General features: G+C 46.4%; 1 protein-coding gene and 1 pseudogene across 1 annotated transcript; one reads left to right on the top strand and one right to left on the bottom strand.

Moving 5' to 3' along the window:
• Nucleotides 1–5,148: 5,148 nt before the first annotated feature.
• On the bottom strand, nt 5,149–6,081 carry LOC112121076 (olfactory receptor 958-like). The gene has a single exon (XM_024220180.2). The coding sequence runs from the start codon at nt 6,079–6,081 to the stop codon at nt 5,149–5,151; it is 933 nt and encodes a 310-aa protein (XP_024075948.2).
• Nucleotides 6,082–7,009: 928 nt separating this feature from the next.
• Nucleotides 7,010–22,787, top strand: LOC112107979 (annotated as a pseudogene).
• Nucleotides 22,788–24,235: the final 1,448 nt, after the last annotated feature.

Raw genomic sequence — 24,235 nt, 5'->3', positions numbered from 1 at the left:
AGTGCTGTGTATTCGTAGGGTTTTGTTGTTATAAATGCATGAGCTGTGACATGTTTGTGTTAATGAAGAGGAGGAGGATGGAACACATAAACCAATGAGTGTGGTGGTGAATGAGCTCAGCTTTATTAGAGCTGTGACTTGTTTGGGGGTATTTATTGGGGTTTGAGAGAGAACGAAAAGGAAAGAAGGAGAAGGGGAAGAGCCACAGCCAGAAGTGGTGGAACTAGGGGTGCTGGGGGTTCGGCAGCACCCCTTGGCTTGACGTGGTTTCCATCATATCCAGGGTTCACAGTTTGGTTCAATGGCACTCAGCACTCTCACTACACAAATTGTTCCAGGGCCCCTAGACACAGCTTGTCATCGCTCTGCAGTGAACAGCAGGCTGGGCTCTGTAGATGGGACAGGGGGCTTTTTAAGGTGAGCTTTGAAGGAGAATGACAAATTGTCTGCTTGCATTTTGTCAGGGAGTTTCCCAGGCAGGAGAGGCACAGGAGGGGGAGATGCTGGTGGGTTCAGGTTATGACAGATGGAGAGAGGAAGATAAATGATACAGAGACAGGCAGGTACTGCACAGGGAAGGATGAATGGATGGCTGGATTGATTTCTCTCTAAAGAAAATATTTGGCTGATACCTTACTTGGTGCGAGGTAGAGACAGACACATTCAGAGACAGACACAGACTGAGAGACAGAGAGAGAAGAACTTTACCAAAGCAGGAGCCTTACCCTGGCTGCATTGGGAGAGGCCGCTCCAGCTGAAGGGAAATCTCCCTTTCTGTCTCCTGGCCGTGACTCCTGTCTAGCACCATCCAGCTTTCTTATCCCAAACGGCCCATGGCCCAGGAGAAGTGCACAGCCTGGGTGCTTGGTATCCAACCAGGAGACCTAATCTGCAGCATATCACTCCACACTGCTGCAGACCCCACAGTTTTCTCACAGCTTCCAGCCTTCTTACAGCCTCCCTGGTCTTTAAATCTCCTTCAGGCCCTTCAGGACAATGGCCCTAAATCCCCAAGAGGCTCCTGGGCTGCGACCTTGGCAGAGTCTCCAATTAATGGAGATTGGGCATCTTTTCAGCTAACGCTCATGGACCTCTGGGACTGGCCCTCAGGCGGCATCAATAAATGTAGCGCCATGGAACTGAATCGACTGGATCCCCACCTCCACCAAGGTCCAGATTCAAGTCTTGCTCCCCCTGACCTGACTCCTGAGCAATTCCATTGCATTCCCTGCGGCTCTTTCCCCTCCCAGCCAGGCACCTGGTGTAAATCAGGAGAAACACCACTGCAATCACAGGAGCTGTGTAGATTTCTACCAGCTGAGAATCTGGCCAAGCCATTGGAGGGGGGATGGGACATTCATGCTCGTCTAGGCTTTCTGGCTCTGTGACACAAGCCAGCGAATTCCCCCCAGTGATGTGAAATAGGACTAAACTGGGCCGGAGGTTCAGCTGGAGGGCTCTGTATCCAGCACAGCTTTCTCCTGGGTTTGTATGTCCTGCTGTTCTCCTGCCCCCATCTCTGTGTCTCTGTGCGCACAGGGATGTATTCATGCAGTGGTGTGGTTATGTGTGAGGGTGAAATTCACCCCTGTGTAGAAGGAGGACAGCCTATGTCCTGCGCACAACTTCACATCATTTTTTGCAAGATACCAGAGACTCCAAGAAGAGCATTGAGTTGTCTTGGGCAGTACACTAGCTCCCAGCAACTCCAGCTAGATCCTGGCACTGTTGTTCTGGATGCGGCACAGACACAGGGCGAGACAGATCCTGCCTGTCAGAGCTCACTAGCTAACTAAGCCAAACACAGTGAGAATTATCAGCCACATGTTACAAGGGGAAACTGAGGCACAGAGACTTTCAGGGTGGGATTTTCAAAGGCGCCCGGCTCCCACAACTCATTCCAGTTCACTGGGCATTGGCATCCAATTCCTACTGGCCGGATGAAACTCTCAATCAAATTGAATTGTCTAAGGTGACAAAGGGAGGTTGTGGAAGAGCCGGGAATCTGGTCCAGATTTCCTGGGTTGCAGCCTGAGCACTTGCCGTAAGACCCTTCTCTTTTCTTTGGGATGAACCTCGCTCTGCATCTCTCTAAGCCTCAGGCCTGTTCTCTTACCCTCCCCTCTGTGCAATCAGGGTTCAGGAGTCGGGGCCTTTAGAGCATTAGGGCTGATTTAACTGAACCAAAGCTGCTTCTTTACTAGCCAAGAAAGCGGAATAATAGACCCACGCCTCCTCTCAGACCTCTACTGTGCATCTGCGCTAAGGGGTGAGGAGTGGTTAGCTAAATAGGTGTGAAGTACGTTAATGTGGACATATCCACAGACCCCCACACAGAGAGGGATGTGAGAGAGACAGGGCTAGATTAGGGGGATTTCCAGCAATGATCTCATCCATCCATTTGCTGATGTCCTAGCACCGCAGTTGTAATAAGGTCCCTTGCGATTCCTGTAATCTCTCTCATTTCCCGCTCTTTCTCTGGAGGGCATCTTACTTGGGAGCCAGAATTCAGGGGCAGAAGCAGACGTGATAATTAATCTCTGTAGATGTGTTATCCCCAGCTCAGAATTAACATCCCATGGGGCTCAATGGCCGTTGAGGTTAATTAAAAAGTTGACATTTCTAATGAGTTCCCAGGCTGAGCCGTCTCACTGCTCTGGAGACCAGGCTCAGAAGTTACTCTTGGCTTGCATGAGCTGAGTTCCGTGTGTCATTGCCATGAACACCAGAACCGGAACTGCCTTTGAGTATGTTAGTTTATATTATCACTATTTTTATCATTGGGGTTATGGTACGACCTTCAGTCTGGAACTGAGACTTAGGCTGCTTTGTGCCACACCCCGCAGAGACACATAAGAAGACACAGTCCCTGTCTGAATGTGATACACATTTAATAGCTGAGAGTGACAAAGGATTTAAAACCACGTATGACAGATGGAGAAACTGAGTCACAAAGCAATTTAGTGAGCTACTGAAGGGCAATCAGAGACTCTTCTACAGAGACTGTACTGGAACCCAGATCTCCTGTGTCCCGGGTCTTTGTCTTACCCACAAGATAATGGTTTGCCAATAATTCCCACGGGTTCTCTTTCTTCTGCACAATCCACCCCCTGAACTGATTTTTCACTTTGCTGTCTGGTCACCCTAGTTGAGTTGATACAGTTCTGAGTTACAAAATACTATAGCCATCTGCTCACCCTCCTTCTCCCTTTATGGTTGCACCGTGCCCATGGCTTGGAGGTAAAGAGAGCTTCCCCACTGTCCATCAGCAGCTACTGTGTTTTTTAAAATCAATGTGCACAATTTCTGCACTGAACTTCCATTCCAGGTTTTCATTTCTCAGGCAGCATAGTCTGGATTTGTAGCTCTGTGGACATTGGTTCCCTGGAGAAACAACAGAGAAATTTCAGGGCAAACCCCCATAGTGCAAAGGGGGCGCTGCAGTTCAGGGAGCAGTGAGGGCAACTCAGTAGGGGGCGCTCTTCCCTCTGAGTCAGGGCTGTTTCTCATGCCACGGTGTTGGGCTCGCATGTGCTGCTCTGTAGATAGAAGTGCCAGGGACCAGGCTCACGGCATCTCCCCCAGATTCCTTTCACTTCTTTTATTGTATTATTTTTTCATTTCAAGGCACAAGGTTAAACCCATGTCCCAGTTCTGAGCAACGCACTATTGTTTCTGTTGTGTGGAAGGCTCGAGGCCCTGTTGCAGTAGGGGCTGTACCCACACACAGCCAGAGACAGCCCCTGCCCCAAAGAGTTTACAAGAGAAATGGGTGGGAGAAAAAAATAATTTTTACCACCGTGTCTCAGGTGGGGAACTGAACCCCAAGGAGATGATGTCATTCACCTAAGTTCCTGCCTCGCCCTCATTAACCCTGGCATGAATGTATTATCTTCCTGCCTCACCTCAGCACTGGGTAACTTTATTGACCGCATGCATCACCTGAACCCTAGGCCTGGTCTACACTAATCCCCCCACTTCGGACTAAGGTACGCAAATTCAGCTACGTTAATAACGTAGCTGAATTCGAAGTACCTTAGTCCGAAGTTACCGCGGTCCAGACGCGGCAGGAAGGCTCCCCCGTCGATGCTGCGTACTCCGCTCGCCGAGCTGGAGTACCAGCGTTGACGGCGAGCACTTCCGGGATCGATCCGGGGCACTTCCGGGATCGATCCGGGATCGATTTATCGCGTCTTAACCAGACGCGATAAATCGAACTCAGAAAACCGATTGCTTACATCCGGACCCGGATGTAAGTGAAGACGTACCCTTAGTGTCACCCAACTGCCCTGCCTCAATCCGAGCAGAATTCCTTTCACCTTTTCCCTAACGCTAACCCTAGGATAACACCAGCATCCTCCTCCCTCGCCCTGGGAAAACTCCACTGACGTCCATCCTAACCCTAACCCTGGAATAACTCCACCAACCTCCTCCACAGTCGGGATCTGGATCCGGAGTGACGGAAGCTCCCTAAAAGTGAGGATCCACTGGCACCTGAACAGTGGACAAGCCACCCCTGCTGCCTCTTCCCCTGGGGCCCCGCTCTCACATCACCTCTTCCCCCCATGCCCTGCACCCCACTCTCTCCTCTCTGCTCCCTCCCTATATCGCTCGGGGTGCATTAAGGAGGAATATTGAGTCCGAGCAGAGAGTTGATTTTACCTATCTGTTTGGCACTGTTGCAACCACTGCTGGGACACTGTGTCCCATTCTGGTGTTCACAAATACAGAAGGGGGCTGATAAATCGGACAGGATTCAGAAAAGACCATGAGAATAATTAAAGGAGTAGAAAACTTGCCTTGTAAGGATAGATTTAAAGAGTTTGAGCTATGCAGATCTGTGTAATAAGGCTGAGATTTTCAAAGTCCTCTAGAAGGTTCAGATCTCCAATTCCTATTAATTTGAATGCAGATGGAGTGTGCATCTCCCTTAGGCTGCTTTGAACATGTCAGCCTTACAGTGTGTCAGACAGCTAGGGATCTTTAGGAGCATTTCCATGACTTGTAGAGCTCCAGATAGATAGATGAGGCTGTGTGGGGATGTGGGGAAGAGAGAGAAGTTCACAAAAGCCATGGAGCAGCCATGCAGATGTATATGTAGAGGTATTTCCACACAGAGCCACTTGTTATTCCTGCAACTGCCGCACATCAATGTTCAGGCATTTGACCCCCTCTCAGTTTTCTCAGAGCCGCTTTCACCTCCTTATTCCTCAGTGTGTAGATGGCCGGGTTCAGCATGGGTGTGATCACATTGCCGAAGATGTGCACAGCAGTCACCAGCACTTTGCTCAGGTGGGGCTGAGTGTAGATCAGGGCACATTGTCCGAAGAACAGCATCACCACTGTGAGATGCGAGGCGCAAGTGGAGGCCGCTTTGCGCCGCCCCTTGGACGAGTTCATCTTCAGGACGGAAAATATGATTCGGATGTAGGAAGCGAGGATGAGGTGGAAGCAGGTCATGGGCACCACCCCAGTGTTGGTCAAGGTCACGGTCTCAATGACATACGTGTCTGCACAGGCCAGCTTGACCACCGGGAAGATGTCACAGAAGAAATAGTCCACCACATTGGACCCACAGTAGGGCAGCGTGAAGGTCAGGCTGGTGAGGATGGTAGCGTGAAAGGAGCTGGTGATCCAGGTGCCGGCGGCCAGGAAGGCGCACACCCTCCAGTTCATGATGAGCCGGTAGCGCAGTGGGTGGCAGATGGCCATGTACCGGTCGTAGGCCATGAGGGTGTAAAGCAGGCACTCGGTGCTGCCCAGGAAGTGGTAGAAGAAGACCTGGGACATGCACCCCCCTAGAGAGATGACCCTGCTTTGAAACCAGAGGTTGGTCAGCATTTTGGGTGTACTGATGGAGGAAAAACCAATGTCCAGCACGGAGAGATTGCAGAGGAAGAAATACATGGGGGTGTGCAAGCGGGGGTCAGCGAGGATGGCTGAGAAGATGAGCAGGTTGCCCAGCAGTGTGCAGAGGTAGAAGGCTAAGAATGTGATGAAGAGGATGGTCTGGAGGCCGTCGGCGTTAGGGATCCCTAAGAGGATGAAATGAGTCACCACAGTGTGGTTGACCAGCCCCATGTGGGACTCATTCCTGGATAGGGGAGAGAAATAATGCCAGTGAGTTACTGAAACAAAAAGACCTCTCGTCCTATAGCTGCAATGGTCACCCTTCCTTCCACTGCCCCCATTATTCACTGTCATTGGGAGTGGTGTATATTTCTGTCACTGGATGGCCAGTTGGGGTCATGGCCTCACTGGGCTGATGCTGATCTTAGAGAGAGAAAATATCTGCCTTGAAGATCTTACCATCCAGAGACGAAGAGACAATGGGGACGTCTATTCTATTCTATTCTATTCTATTCTACGTTCTTCTTCTCTACTCTCCTTACCTACAGCAATTCTTCAATTCTATTCTATCTAGGCCCTTACCCCCCGTTCTCACCACAGTACCTCAGAGTCTTCCATTTGTGGGTAACGTTTCTCACTTGTGGTTTGTTCTCTCTCTCTCTCTCTCTCTCTCTCTCTCTCTCTCTCTCACCCTCTCTGCCGAGGAATGGCCGTGTGTGCAGTGCAGCACTGTGTTTTCATAGGGTTTTGTTGTTATAAATGCATGAGCTGTGATGTGTTTGTGTTAAGGAAGAGGAGGAGGATGGAACATATAAACCAATGAGTGTGGTGGTGAATGAGCTAAGCTTTGTTACTGCTGTGAGTTGTTTGGGGGTATTTATCGGGGTTCGGGAGAGAAGGAAAAGGAAAGCAGGAGAAGGGGAAAAACCACAGCCAGAAGTGGTGGAACTAGGGGTGCTGGGGGTTCGGCAGCACCCCCTGGCTTCACATAGTTTCCAACAGATCCAGGGTTCACAGTTTGGTTCAATGGCACTCAGCACCCTCACTACACAAATTGTTCCAGGGCCCCTAGACACAACTTGTCATCGCTCTGCAGTGAACAGCAGGCTGGGCTCTGTAGATGGGACAGGGGGCTTTTTAAGGTGAGCTTTGAAGGACAATGGCGAAGTGTCTGTTTGCATTTCGCCAGGGAGTTTCCCAGGCGGGAGAGCCACAGGAAGTGGAGATACTGGTGGGTTCAGGTTATGACAGATGGAGAGAGGACGATAAATGATACAGAGACAGGCAGGCAGGTACTGCACAGGGAAGGATGGATGGACGACTGGATCGATTTCTCTTTAAAATAAATATTTGGCTGACACCTTCCGCGGGGTGAGGGAGAGACTGACAGGTGCAGAGACAGGCAGAGACTGAGAGACAGAGAGAGAAGAACTGTACCAAAGCAGGAGCCTTACCCTGGCTGCATTGGGAGAGGCCGCTCCAGTTGACAGGAATTCTCCTTTAATGTCCCCCAGCCGTGACTCCTGTCTAGCACCATCCAGCTTTCTTATCCCAAACGGCCCATTGCCCAGGAGAAGTGCACAGCCTGGGTGCTTGGTATCCAACCAGGAGACCTAATCTGCAGCATATCACCACACACTGCTGTAGACCCCACAGTTTTATCACAGCTTCCAGCCTTCTTACAGCCTCCCTGGTCTTTAAATCTCCATCGGGCCCTTCAGGACCAGGACCCTAAATCCACGAGAGGCTCCTGGTCTGAGACCTTGGCAGAGTCTCCAATTAACGGAGAGTGGGCATCATTTCAGCTAATGCTCATGGACCTCTGGGACTGGCCCTCAGGCGGTATCAATAAGAGTAGCGCCATGGAACTGAATCGACTGGATCCCCACCTCCACCAGGGTCCGGATTCAAGTCTTGCTCCCCCTGACCTGACTCCTGAGCAATTCCATTGGATTCCCTGGGGCTCTTTCCCCTCCCAGCCACGCACCTGGTGTAAATCAGGAGTAACACCACTGCAATCACGGGAGCTGTGTAGATTTCTACCAGCTGAGAATCTGGCCCAGCCATTGGAGGGGGAATGGGACATTCATGCTCGTCTAGGCTTTCTGGCTCTGTGACACAAGCCAGCGAATTCCCCCCAGTGATGTGAAATAGGACTAAACTGGGCCGGAGGTTCAGCTGGAGGGCTCTGTATCCAGCACAGCTTTCTCCTGGGTTTGTATGTCCTGCTGTTCTCCTGCCCCCATCTCTGTGTCTCTGTGCGCACAGGGATGTATTCATGCAGTGGTGTGGTTATGTGTGAGGGTGAAATTCACTCCTGTGTAGATGGAGGACAGCCTACATCCTGTGCACGACTTCACATCACTTTTTGCAAGATACCAGAGACTCGAAGAAGAGCATTGAGTCGTTTGGGGCAGTACACTAGCTCCCAGCAACTCCAGCTAGATCCTGGCACTGTTGTTCTGGATGCGGCACAGACACAGGGCGAGACAGATCCTGCCTGTCAGAGCTCACTAGCTAACTAAGCCAAACACAGTGAGAATTATCAGCCACATGTTACAAGGGGAAACTGAGGCACAGAGAATTTCAGGGTGGGATTTTCAAAGGCGCCCGGCTCTCACAACTCATTCCAGTTCACTGGGCATTGACATCCAATTCCTACTGGCCGGATGAAACTCCGAATTTGATTGAATTGTCTAAGGTGACAAAGGGAGGTTGTGGAAGAGCCGGGAATCTGGTACAGATTTCCTGGGTTCCAGCCCGAGCACTGGCCGTAACACCCTTCTCTATTCATTGGGATGAACCTCGCTCTGCGTCTCTCTAAGGGCTGGTCTACACTAGGGCAGGGATTGATCTAAGATATGTAACTTCAGCTACGAGAATAGCATAGCTGAAGTCGACGTATCTTAGATCGACTTACCTCGCGTCCTTACTGCGCGGGATCGACGGCCATGGCTCCCCCGTCGACTCCACTTCTGTCTCTCGCCCTGTTGGAGTTCCAGAGTCGACGGGGAGCACGTTCGGGGATCGATTTATTGCATCTAGATGAGATGCGATAAATCGATCCCCTATAGATCGATTACTACCCGCCAATCCGGCGGGTAGTGAAGACATACTCTAAGCCTCAGGCCTGTTCTCTTACCCTCCCCTCTGTGCAATCAGGGTTCAGGAGTCGGGGCCTTTAGAGCATTAGGGCTGATTTCACTGAACCAAAGCTGGTTCTTTACTAGCCAAGAAAGTGGAATAATAGACCCACGCCTCCTCTCGGACCTCTACTGTGCATCTGCGCTAAGGGGTGAAGTACGTTAATATGGACATATCCACAGATCCCCATACAGAGAGGATGTGAGAGAGACAGGGCTAGATTAGGGGGGTTCCAGCAATGATCTCATCCATCCATTTGCTGGTGTCCTAGCACCGCAGTTGTAATAAGGTCCCTTGTGATTCTTGTAATCTCTCTCATTTCCCGCTCTTCCTCTGGGGGGCATCTTACTTGGGAGACAGAATGCAGGGGCAGAAGCAGACATGATAATTAATCTCTGTAGATGTGTTATCTCCAGCCCAGGCATAAAATCCCACGGGGTGCAATGGCCATTGAGGTTAATTAAAATGTTGATATTTCTAATGAGTTCCCAAGCTGAGCCTCACTGCTCTGGAGACCAGGCTCAGAAGTTACTCTTGGCTTGCATGAGCTGAGTTCCATGGGTCGTTGCCACGAACACCAGAACCGGAACTGCCTTTAGAGGGGTAGCCGTCTTAGTCTGTATCCCTCACTCTCACAGACCTTGGGAGACAGGCCAGTCCTCGCTTACAGACAGGCCCCCAACCTGAAGCAAATATTCACCAGCAACAACACACCACACCACAAAAATACTAACCCAGGAACCTATCCCTGCAACAAACCCCATTGTCAACTCTGTCCACATTTCTATTCAAGGGACATGATCATAGGACCTAACCACATCAGCCACACCATCAGGGGCTCGTTCACCGGCACATGTACCAATGTGATATATGCCATCGTGTGTCAGCAATGCCCCTCTGCCATGTACATTGGCCAAACCCGACAGTCTCTTTGCAAAAGAATAAATGGACACAAATCAGACATCAAGAATTGTAACATTCAAAAACCAGTAGGAGAACCCTTCAATCTCTCTGGACACTCAATAACAGACTTAAAAGTGGCAATTCTTCAACAACAAAAACATCAAAAACAGACTTCAATGAGAAACTGCAGAACTGGAATTAATTTGCAAACTTTATACTATCAAATTAGGCCTGAATAAAGACCGGGAGTGACTGAGTCACTACAAAAAGTAATTTTCCCTCTGTTGACACTCACACCTTCTTGTCAATTGTTGGGAATGGGCCACATCCAACCTCGTTAGCTCTACAAAAAGTAATTTTCCCTCTGTTGATATTTACCCCTTCTTGTCAACTGTTGGGAATTGGCCTTGTTAGCACTGACCCCCCCACTTGGTAAGGCAACTCCCATCTTTTCATGTGTTGTAATATATATTCTGCTTACAGTATTTTTCACTCCGTGCATCTGATGAAGTGGGTTTTAGCCCATGAAAGCTTATGCCCAAATAAATTTGTTAGTCTCTAAGGAACTGCCTTTGAGTATTTTAATTTGTATTATCACTATTTTTATCATCGGTATTATGGTAGGGCCTACAATCTGTAACTGAGAGGTAAGCCACTTCGTGCCACACCCCGCAGAGACACATAGTAAGAAACAGTCCCCGTATGAATGTGATACACATTTAATAGCTAAGAATGACAAAGGATTTAACTAGCCATTTATAACAGATGGGGAAACTGAGGCACAACGCGATTTAGTGAGTTACTGAAGGGCAAACAGGGACACTTCTACAGAGACTGTACTGGACCGACAAAGACTCTCCCTCTGTGATGTATTTTTATACCCTGATACAACGAATTCCATACTGCCTCTCTGATATAGTTAGTTACTGACCCTCCCTGATTTGGCTAGTTATCACCCCTCACCTGGTACATGTTCGTACGATCAGAACATCTCTATTACATACTGTCATCCGGACCTTATCTTTTAAGAGGGGTCAGTGTGTTCCTGTTATCCTTGCGGAATGTTTTTGTACCATCCTTGATATTAGGATTGTAGAGGAAAATCTAAAGAGGGCCTTTAAAACTTTGGTCAAGCTAGTAGGCCTGAAGTATTAGCCGAGCTTGTTTCTGTGTGTAAGGGACATAAGGAGGCAAGGTGGAATGGAAAGTCCCCAAAACAGAACAATGGCCTTCTGTGTATAGGGGGCATGAGGAGGCGAAGTGGAAAGTCCCCAAACACAATAATTTGCAATAGCCAAACTTATGAAATATATAATCGCAATGGAAGCGTTAGAAAAGTCAAACCGTAGAAAAACTAGATTGGGAATAATAATAACAGGAAAGGCCAAATAAGGGAGATGATTGTTCTTTTTGCTTATGACCTCTATAAATTTTGCAATGTAGCCCAAATAAGGTAATTGACATGAAAAGTATGTGTAATTTGTTTGTGGTTTTAAGCTTTAAAAGCTTGTGTGTTTCTCAAATCGGGGGGACAGTTCCAATAGCTGTCACCCCCTGCGCGCTTCTACTCAATAAAGGAAACCACAATCTGTGTTCTGATCCAAACACAATGCATGGTCTTTTTTTCACGACAGGATGCTCGGGTACCATGTTATATTGTGATGTGTTTACGTGAGTGCTCTGTGCCTAGCACTTCGTAGGAATGTGTATTACTGCAATATCAGCCCTGTTCTTGCCCGATTCTATGAGCAGGTCCCGCCCCTTCCTCACAGCTTGTCTGTATTTTATTTCACTACTACTTTAGCCCAGGCCTCATACCAGGCCTCTGATACAACGGCATATGTCTCAGGCTCTCTTCCTACTCCACAACCCACCCCCTGAACTGATTTTTCATCACCTTGCTATCTGGTTACCCTAGTTGAGTTGATACAGCTCTCATTTACAAAATAGTATAGAGGCATCTGCTCATCCTGCTTCTCCCTCTATGGCTGCCCAGTGCCCATGGCTTGTAGATAAAGAGAGCTTTCCCATTGCCCATCAGAAGCTACTGTGGTTTTTAAAATCAATGTGCACAATTTCTGCACTGAACTTCCATTCCAGGTTTTCATTTCTCAGGCAGCATAGTCCGGATTTGTAGCTCTGTGGAAATTAGTTCCCTGGAGAAACACAAAGGAACAACAGAGAAAATTCAGGATGAACCCCCGCAGTGCAAAGGGGGCGCTGCAGTGCAAAGGGGGCGCTGCAGTGCAGGGAGTGGTGCAGGCAACTCAGTAGGAGGCGCTCTTCCCTCCGAGTCAGGGATGTTTCTAGGGCTGTGATGTTGGGCTTGCATGTGCTGCTCTTCAGATAGAAGTGCCAGAGGCCAGGCTCACCATATCTCCCCAGGTTCCTTTCACTTCTTTTATTTCATTATTCTTTCATTTCAAGACACACGGTTACACCCATGTCCTAGGTGTCAGGGATAATTCTGAACAATGCACTATTGTTTCTGGTGTGTGGAAGGCCTGGAGACAAATTGCAGTAGGGGCTGCACCCACACATGGCCAGAGACAGCCCCAGCCCTGAAGAGCTTACAAGAGAAATGGGTGGGAGAAAGGAATACTTTTTACCACAGTAAAAACAACAAGGAGTCCTGTCATCATTCACCTAACTTCCTGCCTCGCCCTTATAAACCCTTACATGAATGTATTCATTTCCTGCCTCACCCCAGCCCTGGGTAACTTTACTGACTTCATGCATCACCTGAACCTTAGCATCACCCAACTGCCCTGCCTCAATCCAAGCAGAATTCCTTTGACCTTTTCCCTAACGCTAACCCTAGGATAACACCAGCATCCTCCTCCCTCGCCCTGGGAAAACTCCACTGACATCCATCCTAAGTGTTTTACCCTGTTATATTATATTTATCTCCTGTTTTATATCATAACAATGTTGAATATATTGTGTGTGTTTGTGCTATTTCTTGGGAGTCTCCAACTATCTGGCACGTAAGTGGAGGTTTCCTTGTGGTTAGAATTTTTCTCCCAAGCTGCCCTGGTGATCCTGCCAGGAGGCAGTGAGGGGGTGGAGGCACTGCCAAATAAATTCATATGGGAAGAAAATAAAGAAATTACATCCTGCTGAGTGGGAGGCAGGATCCAGAAGAACCCAGGACTGTGCATCAAAACCCAGAATGGGATCGGTGCTAGAGGAGGTTACCGGGTGGATAGGGGGTGCTACATATAATAGTTAAAAGCTCTTTTTAAAATAATTTTTGCTTAGTTGCTTTTCATAACATGATACTTTGATGCTAATTTTGGCTGAAAACCTGGCTCATGTAAAGGATCAAGTACTTCTGCTGCTAGCTTCTGTTGAAATGTTTGGTCATGTTCCCACAGCATCTCTCTGTCAGCTTGCTGTCTGAACAACATACCAGTCCCAAACATCTCTGATCCCATGCTGATTCCACCAATTGCCTTCAGGTTCACTGCTGCCCCACCTTGGCAGGCTCATGCATTTCAAAAGTTTCCATTTTTTGTCCATAGCATCTTTCACTGGTTTGAAAACATTGTAAATAGACAGCAGACTGGTGAAATTTAACACTTGGCCTATTAATAAACTAAATATTTTAAAAAAATAGTTTCAATAGATGTAACCGTAAGATATTTTTTGGATTTGTTTTTTAATCTTTATCCACTTACAAATCACTACCATCTGGGTTTTTGTTTCCTAATAACATTTACTTGACACCACCACCAAACAGAAATTTTGGATAAAAGTGTTAATGGTGAAGCTCCATGTCTTATATTCACTGGTCTGTTTTGGTGCTGGGTTGATTTTTACTTCTGAAGCACGCAGCCACCTGAAAAGTAAACACAAGCTATTGTGGCTTCTTGTTGGAGCCTCTCGGTGTTTTTAATTAAACAACATGTCTTATTGACAGTTGTTTTGTCCGTTTGTGATAAACTCTACGTATTTCATGGGAATGTGTCTTCTTTCCATAGTGCAGCCCTTACCCTTTATGTGCCATAAAACCATATTAGCCATATTCATTTTCACACAAAGTGTAACTGTTTGTTTTGAGCTTATAGTATTTTCTTGTACCCCTATCAAAGTGATTTTCTGCTCACTAAGAGCCACCTTAAGGCTTCACATTCTTAACATTTCTATTTTTATGCCCCCCACTTTGCTGTTACTCCTTACTCATAAAAAGGTCTTCACTGAAAGATTGCAAAAAAGGATGTCTCATGATATGAGATCTGCTTTCATTACTTTCATATATAAGATGAACAAAGGTGGTTGCATCTGTGGCGACTTCCGCCCCACATCTCTATTTAACACATATTGTAAAATAATTACAAAAATGTTAGCTACCTGACTGAACACCATCATCCCATCCATTGTGCACACAGATTAGGTTTGTTTCATTAAAGGAAAATTGGCTGCTGATAATATTAGAAAAATCGCTCATTTGATCCCGCAATCTCAGAGGTCAGATGTGCCCTCCATAGCGTTATCTCTAGATGCAGAGAAAGCATTTGACGGGGTTTACAAATGTTCTTGTTGGCCCATAGCATAGGGAATTCTTGTATCCATTCATTATCTGGTAACACCACAACTGATACAGCTTTGCAAGCTCCTTTGCTTAATCCTCCTGAAATCACCTGCTCTCTGTCAATCTCTCTCTCCCTCTTCCACAGCCAACCTCCTACCAGATCAATTATCCATTTCTCCTGCTGTACCACATCTGCACCTAAGACAGCATTTTCAGTCATGCTATCACATACCACGGTATCTATCCAAAACTTACTGTGTCCTATCAGGCATGACAAACTCTTGAATAAAATCCCTTTCACTCCTCTGCCCTGAAATCCAAATAAAGGAATAGTCTGTCCTTTCTGTATGTCCTCCAGCACCGACTTAATCAAAGTTGCCTCTGCCCCGTATCAATTAACGCCAGCAGCCATTGTATGTTTCCTCCTGCCCCCACATGCCCCACCTCCACATAGGGTCTACCAGTTATGTGGGGCTGCAATTTAGCCACTAACATCCAACCTTGGGGGCAGGGGTTGCTAAGGGCGAGGCACCCCTACTGAGATGTGGGGCTACCCTGACGGGAAGCTGCCACATCCATCTGAGCCAACTCCTGGGACAACTCCATAAGAGCCCATACCTGTTCCCACAATCTCAACAGCCTTAGTCCTAGGTTGTGGCACCGGCGGGGGCTTACTCCCTGCCAAATCACTCACAGCATTCAATAAAACCTCTAAAGGTTGTTCTTCCAAGCAAGCTATATCCACTCCCTTCTCCTGGAGTAAAGCCCATATGTGTGCTCACACTGATCCTCCACTGGACCCTCCATGTCCTCTGTTGGGTCGTTCCACTCCACGTCCCATACCGGCATGATTGGGAGCGCAGTAACCTGTTTGATTGCTGTAAGACACTTCTCTGACTGCCTTCTAGGAGGAACCACTTATTCTGCTTACCACCTTTTCTGCCTTTTGGGCCATTTTAATCAGTTTGGCCTGATCCAGCTCCTCTCGAGAACCTATAAACATCTTAAGAGGTTCCCTTAAACCATCATATAACAAATCTGTTACCTGCCTTTCTTTCGTATCAGCTAGAGAACCTGCCAACAACATTCTAGCACAATAAGCCATAATCGACTCCCCCTAGTAGGAAAATTTGTAAAACCAGTTCCTCAATATGCTTATCCTGCAGAAGCTCTTCCACACATAGAGGAATTGCTACAGGATTTAAAAGAACAAGGAGTGGTGGTGGAATGCCAAAGTCCATACAATTCTCCGATCTGGCCTGTGCGAAAACGGGACGGAAGATGGCATCTCACGATTGATTATAGAAAAATCAATGCAGGTACAGTCCTGATAGCACCAATAATAGCTAATCTCCCAGCTGTACCAGCTGGAATAGCTGTAGCCGCTAAATGGTTGTCTGTGTTGGATATTGATAACTGTTTCTTTGCTATTCCATTAACCCATGAGAGTCAGTCTCGGTTTGCATTTACATTCCAGAACAATCAGCTCACGTTTCAATGTGTACCAATGGGCTACCACAATGCTCCGGCTATAGCACATGCACATGTGACAAGGATGTGAGACCAACGCCCCAATTTGGATCAGCCGGGGGTTACTTCTTATGTGGCTTCCCAGGAGGAGTGTAAACATCAAACTAAGCTGGTCCTGGGAATAGTGGAGAAAACAGAGTTTAAATTATCATGGGACAAGTCACAGCTGGTACAGCAAGAAGTTGAATATTTAGGCACTGTTTTGGGACAGGAGGGTTGTACTATCAGCAAACAAAGAGTGGAAATTGTAAGCACCCTCCCTAAGCCACTGGATGTGCATTCAGTTAGGGTATTGTTAGGAGCTATGGGATTTGTCCAGGATTTTATACCAAATTTTGTTGAAATTTGCAGACCCCTGTGGTCCCTAATAAAGAAAAACCAACAATGGCACTGGGGCCCAGAACATGATGAGGCATTCAAAAAGTTAAATGAAGCAGTTATGCCTGCACCAGCATTAGCATATCCAGATTCAACTATATCTTTTTACTTAATGCTATCACACAGCTTGGGAGCCATGGGTGCAGTACTATTGCAGGAAATGTGGAAAGTAACACTCTGTTGCTTACGGAAACCACAAATTAACACCCCATGAGTCCACTATGACGTTATTAACATGAACTGTGACCATATAGATCATTGTTGCAACCAAGACTATGGTTGCACCAGGTCTTGTACAGAGGAGGTCAAGTGGGGTGTCTATGGAAAGGTTGTAGTTTGCTGGTTATGATTATGCTTTCTGTGTGTGTGTATCATTTCTGTATTTGAAGTTATGAATATTGGCTCTGTACTTGTATCTCAATGTGTTTGAGTCTAAGTAGCCTCAGTGAAGCATTTGGTCAGCTTCTTGAGGAAGGACTATTCTCAGTAAGTGCCCAATCAAGAAACACTTAACTGACAGTGGACTAACTAAAGTGACCCAGGAACATCGTAATGTAACCAATTGTTCCTCTGAATGTATAGAATGGTTAATTCCAGACCGTGACCACGGGTGTAGATACATATACAATGGGTCCAGATTTAAAATTTTTATGAACTTATTCCCTGAGGATTGGATTGATACTCATTATCCTAACTATTCTAAATGGATAGCACAATACAAAATGTACTGGGCCTGGGATGTAGAAAGAAGAGGAATGGCTAAAAGGGATACCATATGGGAAACATTAAACACTGGAATGGGATTGGGAAACACATGGAGTCTCTCTACCCTAGGAGAAAGAATAAAAGAGACTTTACAGCAACTGATACAGTCAACACACACCAGGGAACAACAGGAAATCCTGAGAATATCCTGAGAATCTTCTAGGCTCTTCCCTTTCTCTTGATCCATAATTTCCCCCAGCTAGTAAAGTACAGATTTTCACAAACAAACCATCCAAGGCTTGTCATCCACCTGTCCTCATTTACTATCTGCATCCACAACCACAACTCCCCTCCTTATACCTGTGACCCCATCCCCACCCTTGACATCTACCCACGAAGTCCTGTGTCTCTGCATAGTCCCGACCCAGTGCAAAAGCTGTGTGTTGGAGCAGCTGAGGACTATTCTGATGTGCTCTCAGAAAACCTCCCCATAAAGGAAACACATATTATAACAGAGATAACTTAGATGCAGAAACAGGAGTTATTAAGTATTTATTGTGCTGTTGGAGAGTGAGGCTTCCTGTGATGCGGCGAGAGTGCAGTGAAGGGATGGTGAATTTGTCTTTGTTGAATTTTACTCAGCTTGTGGGTCTGGGTTTCTTATCTTGTGTTTCCTGTCAGAGCAGGAAGAGCCCTCTTCTGTTCTCTGGATCCTGGTCCGAGGCCTCAACCTGTAGAACTGCCGTCCTATCCCCTCCAAGGCAACGGCTCCTTGGGCTAAACTTGTCTCGGTGGCCTTCTGACTCCTGTCTCTCTGCTCCACCACCTCAGCTGGTAAGTGACCCTTGTTCTCCCAGACACCTGGGTCCCATTACTCACCCCAGTCCCTTTCTCCTAGGGTTGGGTGCTACAGATCCCCCTTGGGTTGTTGTCCCAGATGTCTGGGTACCATTCCCATCAAAGTCATTCTCCTTTCTACAGGGGTTCACCATCTCTCCTATCTCCAGCTGATCACTCCCCAGTCTGCCCAAGTGGCTGAATGTGGAAAGGATGAATGACTTGGTGCTCTCAACCAGTGACAGCAAGACCAGCAGGCTGGCTCCTCGCCATGGCTACACGCTGGGCAAACAGGAGACTGATCAGTTTTGAAGAGTAGGCAGAGCTCTATGTCTATCTTGGGACTCCTGGGTGGAAACCAAGTACCAGGCCCTGGTGCTGGAGATGAACTCCAGTTCCCCAAAGGCTGGTGAGTCTCAAACCCAGCATTTGGCTCGGCTTGCGAAGGGGATGGGTGGGCGACTTGAAGGAAGTAGGTGAGTGCTGGGGGAAGAGACACAAGAGAGGAGTGGTTTCCCTGATACCTAGAGGCTAGGACTGTGTGGGAGGGGGCTCTGAGTCAGGACTCTTGGATTCTACCCCCATCTCTGGAAGGAAGTGGGGTCTAGTGGGTTAGAGGAGAAAGCTCGCCCCCTCCTCTGCGCCCTGGTGGCAGGTACACGCTCAGCCATGCAGTCACTTTGCCCCCAGAGCCCTACTACATCCAAGTCCTGCACAGCTGTGAGCTGGACTATGCCACCGGTGTCATCCGAGCCATCACCAGATATTCCCTCAATGGGGAGGACGTGCTACAGCACAAGGCCGAACAGAACCACTGGTTCTCAGTTCACCCAGCAGCCTGGCAAGTGGCGGAGCGCTGGAACCGCGAAGGGGAGACATTCGCTTTGATACACCTCCTCACTCCGCAGCGATGCAAGTTCTGGATCGAGAGCTTCATGCCATTCATCACTGAGAAGACAGGTGACAGCTCTTCTGGTGCCTCTCAATCCTGACCCGCAGCCCCTGCAAACCCAGCACTGGGCTCCCCCCACGCAGCTCAAGAGTCTCTGGGAGCAGCTGGAGCTTGTCTCGTGTTTTCTTTTCACCTTTCCTGATAGGAAATTGACTTTATCTTGTACATTTAAAAACATTTACAACATTTTGTATATATGTAGATTTATAATAGTTAAAGGTAGTTTATTACTAAATTTGTTGCTTTGTTGCTCTTCAGAATATGCTAATTCTGGCAGAAAGCCTTGCTCATGTAATGGATTGAGTATTTCTGCTGCTAGCTTCTGTTGAAACGCTAGGTCATGTTCCCACAGCGTCTCTCTGTCAGCTTGCTGTCTGAGTGACAGACCAGTCCAAACATCTGGGCTTCCCTGCCAATTCCACCAAACTGCCTTCGCTTTGGTGCTGCTCCACCTTGGCAGACTGATGCAAAAGTTTCCTTTTTTGTCCATAAATTCTTTCAATAGTTTGTGAACATGTTTGACTAAACCTGAGTGACTGACTGCAGACTGGTGAAATTTAACACACGGCATGTTAATAAATTAAATGTTATTAAACAATATTTTCAATAGATGTAACCCTGAGCCATTTCTCTGATCTGTTTTTAATCTAGGGCCTTTCTATCTTTCATACGATTGCTTAATTTTAATACAAGCATTCATTTTCCATTTACAAAATGCTACAATAAATGTTTTTACTTCCTAATAACATTTACTTTACACCACCGCTAGACAGAACTTTTGGATAAGAGTGTTAATGGTTAAGTTCCAGTTTTTATATTCACTGATCTGTCTCGGTGCTGGGTTGGTTTTTACTTCCAAAGCACGCAGCCATCTGAAAAAGAAAACATAACCTATTGTGGCTTCTTGTTGGAGTCTCTACGGGTTTTTAATGAAATAGCATGACTTATTGACAGTTGTTTTGCCTGTTTCTGGAAAACGTTTAATGGGAATGGACCTTCCTTTCATAGTGAAACCATTACCCTTTATGAGCCAAAAAATCCATGTTAATTTTCATGACATGTAACTGTTTGTTTTATGCTTCTACTTCTTCCATGTATCCCTATGAAAGTGATTGATCTCTCAGAGCCACCTTAAGGCTTCATGTTCTTAACATTACTATTTTTGTGCCGCAAATTTGCTTTTACTCCTTATTTGTAGAAAGGTCTTCATTGAAACATTCCAAAAAGGACCCCTGTCTCATGCGAACTGCTTTAATTACTTGAATATTAAAGAAGAACAAAGACGTCTGGAACTGTGGTGACTTCCACTGATATCTGACTCAGATTGCAAAATAACTGTAAAAATGTTAGTGATACAACAGAATGTCACCATCCCATCAATTATGCACACAGGTCAGGTCGGTTTCATTACAGGAAGATTGGCTGCTGATAACAGGAGAAAAATCACTCACTTGATCCAGCAAACTCAGATGTCAATGTACCCTCCAAAGCCTTGTCTCTAGACACAGAGAAAGCATTTGAAAAAAGTTAAGATTTTCAGCATTTTCCATATTCGGCTAGAAAGAGTGGCATGACACTGCTCCTTTTTAATCTCATTCTTGGACCACTGGTAATGTACATATATCAACACTCAGTCATTGAAGGTGTTTCTATAAATAAGAAAGAATACAAAGTCAGTTGATATGCTAATGACATTTTTGTACTATTGAAGAATCCATCTTCATCAATCCCATCATTACTGAATGTAGTTGATCTCTTTTGGAAAGATTTCTAATTTTTGCATTAAGTAGAATAAAAATTATGGCTATATCCAAAAGACCAGATCCTCCTCAGTTTCAGCATTTCCCATTGGGAATATACAAGGAAATAACGTACTGAGGTCTTAACATTTATCATAATCTCCCCAACATTATTTGTATAAATATTAAAAGACATTTCCAAGGATATGGAGAGGTGGCAGCTCCTCCCTCTATCCTTACTGGGGAGAATAGAAACAGTCAGCATGAATAGCTGTCCAAGAGTGATTTTTATATCATTAGCCTACTGCCTTTCGAGGTCTGTGAAGGCTGATTCCCCACTCTGGCACTTCGAGTGCAGAAGGTGGGGGCCCGCAAAAACCTTAAAAAGAATACTTGCCACTCCAGGCTTGTATTAAACTCCCAAGGTTACAGATCCCCCTGACCTTGGGTTGTAGTGCTGCCACCACCCAAGTGCAGAACCCATTTGAGAGCCCAGGAAGGCGCCCTTGGGAATTCCTTCCTGTGGGGTTCCCTCAAGCTCTTTCACCCCCTCTCCGGGGAAGAGCCGAGAAAAGGAAAAGAAAAAGAAATCAGCTGTTTCCACCAGCTGAACCTGGAACCCTTTGTTCCTCTTAGGTTTCAGAGTCGCAGCCGTGTTAGTCTGTATCCGCAAAAAGAACAGGAGTACTTGTGGCACCTTAGAGACTAACAAATGTATTAGAGCATAAGCTTTCGTGGGCTAAGGCACACTTCATCAGATGCATCCGAAGAAGTGGGCTGTAGCCCACGAAAGCTTATGCTCAAATAAATTTGTTAGTCTCTAACATGCCACAAGTGCTCCTGTTCTTTTTGTTCCTCTTAGTAGCTAATGAATAACATGTGCACAGATCTAAGACACAGAAATCCAATTATGTTCTTCAAAAGGGTAACTTTTATTAAAAAGAGAAAGAGAACACATCTGGAAAATCAGGCTGTTGCTAGATATTAAAAGAGCAACTGAAAGTATAAAACACAAAGAATGGCCTTCTTGGGGTCCAGCTTAAAGGTTACAAAAAAAAAAGCGTCTGTGTTTAGGACAGAGGAATCCATAAACCCAAAATAAAGAGATAAACCTGATCATGTCTAACTAAACATTTCCTGTTCTACTTCCATATCTGTAGTTCCAAATGAGTAAGTCTAGGTATGGATGCTGATGATTTTCATACCTGGCCCAAGCTTCTTACAGCACATCTGCTGCTCTGTCTCTCCAGCCAAGATAGCAACAACAAACAGCCCCCAGAGGGGAAGGTTTTTTCCAATTTTAAAAGTGTCTAGTCTTCCCATTGGCTCTTTTGGCCAGGTGCCAACTCACTTCATCTTACCTAAGCATTTCAGTGAGACTTCTTAACCCTTTACAGGTAGGGCAAGTAGAGAACAGCTACTAAGAAGGATTTTTATAGCTAACTGACTGATGGGTGTCCATAAAAGGGTGATCCCCCCGCCATTTACCACAAGGTCTCTCCCTTGCTCTTTGTTCAAATAAAGAGACTTCTCATGCAATTTATATGGGATAGAAAACTGCCTCACTTCTCACACAAGACCTTTATAAAATCCTGGGCAACTGGAGGTATGGGGTTGCCAGATATGTATCTATATTATCTAGCACTCCAACTGCACCCTATTGTAAGTTAATTCCCCTCCAGTAGCTCTGTGTACACACCAACCTGGATTGAGAGTGAAAAAATCTTAGTTATGCCATTTGGTTCCCTCTCTTCTTTTCTATATCTTAACAGGCAATCCACATCCTTAAGGGAAAATCCAATCTTTGCATCTACAGGGGGCATCCTGCAACACATTAAGATGGTCACAGCATCTGATCTTACTAATTCTCTTCTTGTACCACTAGGGATAATCTGTGCCTCAATATCAAGGCCAACTTCATGTTTAAAACAGCTTGGATAGAAAAAGAATTAACAAAAATTAAAGCGGTAATACAAGATGATAGACTAGTTTCCTTCTATCACATGTGTGTCAAATATCAGCTACCTCTGTCTCACAGTTCCTTCTTTCAGTGGCTATGTCCCAGAATTCCTGTCCTTTCTGGGTGATGAAGGACCTGAGCACGGATGAGGGAACCAAAGTCTATGAGCTGCATCCCAGGTTCCATGGTGGGAACCACTTTGTCAAGTGTGGTGGGATATTTAGTATCATCTTTGAAGACCGGGACATAGTCTGATGGGTCATAGATTTGAACACAGATGAAGTCAGTTGTGACTCCTCCTGGACCCTGAATGCTGAAAGGGGCTCTACTACTTCAGGATACAGCTATTCCTAACCCTGATGGAAGTGGAGAAGAAGTGGTGTGTTCAATTCCACCTTGCCAGGATGAGAGCTACCCCAGAAAAATCTTCTTCTACCACATCCACTCTGGTGTACTGAATTTCTTCCCTGGGGGCCTGACCTTCATCAAAGATGCCTCCTATGTGGGATGAAAGTGTATCAAGACCCTATGCAACCACTCCAATTTCTTTATCATCTGGTATGACAAGGTTAGCCACAAGGTGGTCTATTGCCAAGCAGCAGATGTCCAGCATAAAGCACAACTGGAACATATCCACTGAGATGTCCCTCAGGGCCAGAGAAATCACCCAGCTGATCACCCAGTTCTAGTTCTCCTTTAAGGCTGAGTATGGTGGGAAAAGAATCCTCACAGAGTAGGAGGACTGAATGATGCCTGGGAGGAAGAGGAGTCAATCCAGGTGACCATGAAGGCCAGGTTGAATCTCTACATCTGGCAGTTTAGCCACAGTCTAGACCTCAAGCCCATCCTGTTCTGAAGGGATATCCAATTCACCAAAGAAAACAACCCACCCAACCACAACCCACTGCCTCTGGTCTCCTAAGTGTCTGTGTGAAAAGAGGATGCAACCACCATGATGATATTCTTGACCTGTGCCTGTGAGTTTCTCTGGTCCAGTCTTGCTACTTCAGATCTTTCCCTGGGCTTCCACAAATTTCTCCTACCTCATCCAAGCTGTTTCTCCTGCTGTTTTTCCTACTGTTCCCTACTTTACCCAAATCTTATTGGCAATGTAGATGACTGAATAAACTCTCCTGTCCTTCCTATTATTATTATTACAGCTGGTCAGAAAATGCTGTTTGATTTTTGAGTGCAAAATTTAGACCTGTCTAAAACTGAAAAATACTGGCTAAAAGCTGCCCTAACCTGACAATTTTTGGCTAAAAGCTGCCCAAAACAAACAAAAATATATTTGCTGAAAAGTGAAGAATGGCTTGTTTTGAGCCAAAATTGTGCCATTTTCCAGGCAATAAACGACTGTTTTTGAGGGAAACTGACACTTTCTGTGAATATTTTCCTTTGGCAAAAAAAAAAAAAAAAAATCCAATTTCCCCTTACAACAGTCCCCCAAAATGCAGTCTCAGAACTTCTTCTCACATAAACCTAGGAGAGGCAGGAGCAGAACACATGGCTTGTCCAAGTGTCTGTTAGCACTTCTACGTTCTCCAGCTTCATCGGTGGGTTCAGTTCTCTGAGGTCCACCATGATCACCCCCGTCTATATACCATGCTTTGGGGTTTGCTGGAGGCAGGGCCAGCTCTGGCTTTTTCGTCGCCCCAGGCGAAAAAGCCTCCGGCCGCCCCCCCCCCCCACGGAGGGGGGGG

The sequence above is a fragment of the Terrapene carolina genome, unplaced genomic scaffold, assembly GCF_002925995.2.
Source record: "Terrapene carolina triunguis isolate 2854851 unplaced genomic scaffold, T_m_triunguis-2.0 Scaffold665, whole genome shotgun sequence".
Taxonomy (NCBI): domain Eukaryota; kingdom Metazoa; phylum Chordata; order Testudines; family Emydidae; genus Terrapene; species Terrapene triunguis.
This window is presented reverse-complemented; position numbering and strand designations above follow the sequence as displayed.

Excerpts from the sequence above, each read along its gene's own strand:
- LOC112121076 (XM_024220180.2), bottom strand. The coding sequence starts at position 6,081 with ATGGGGCTGGTCAACCACACTGTGGTGACTCATTTCATCCTCTTAGGG.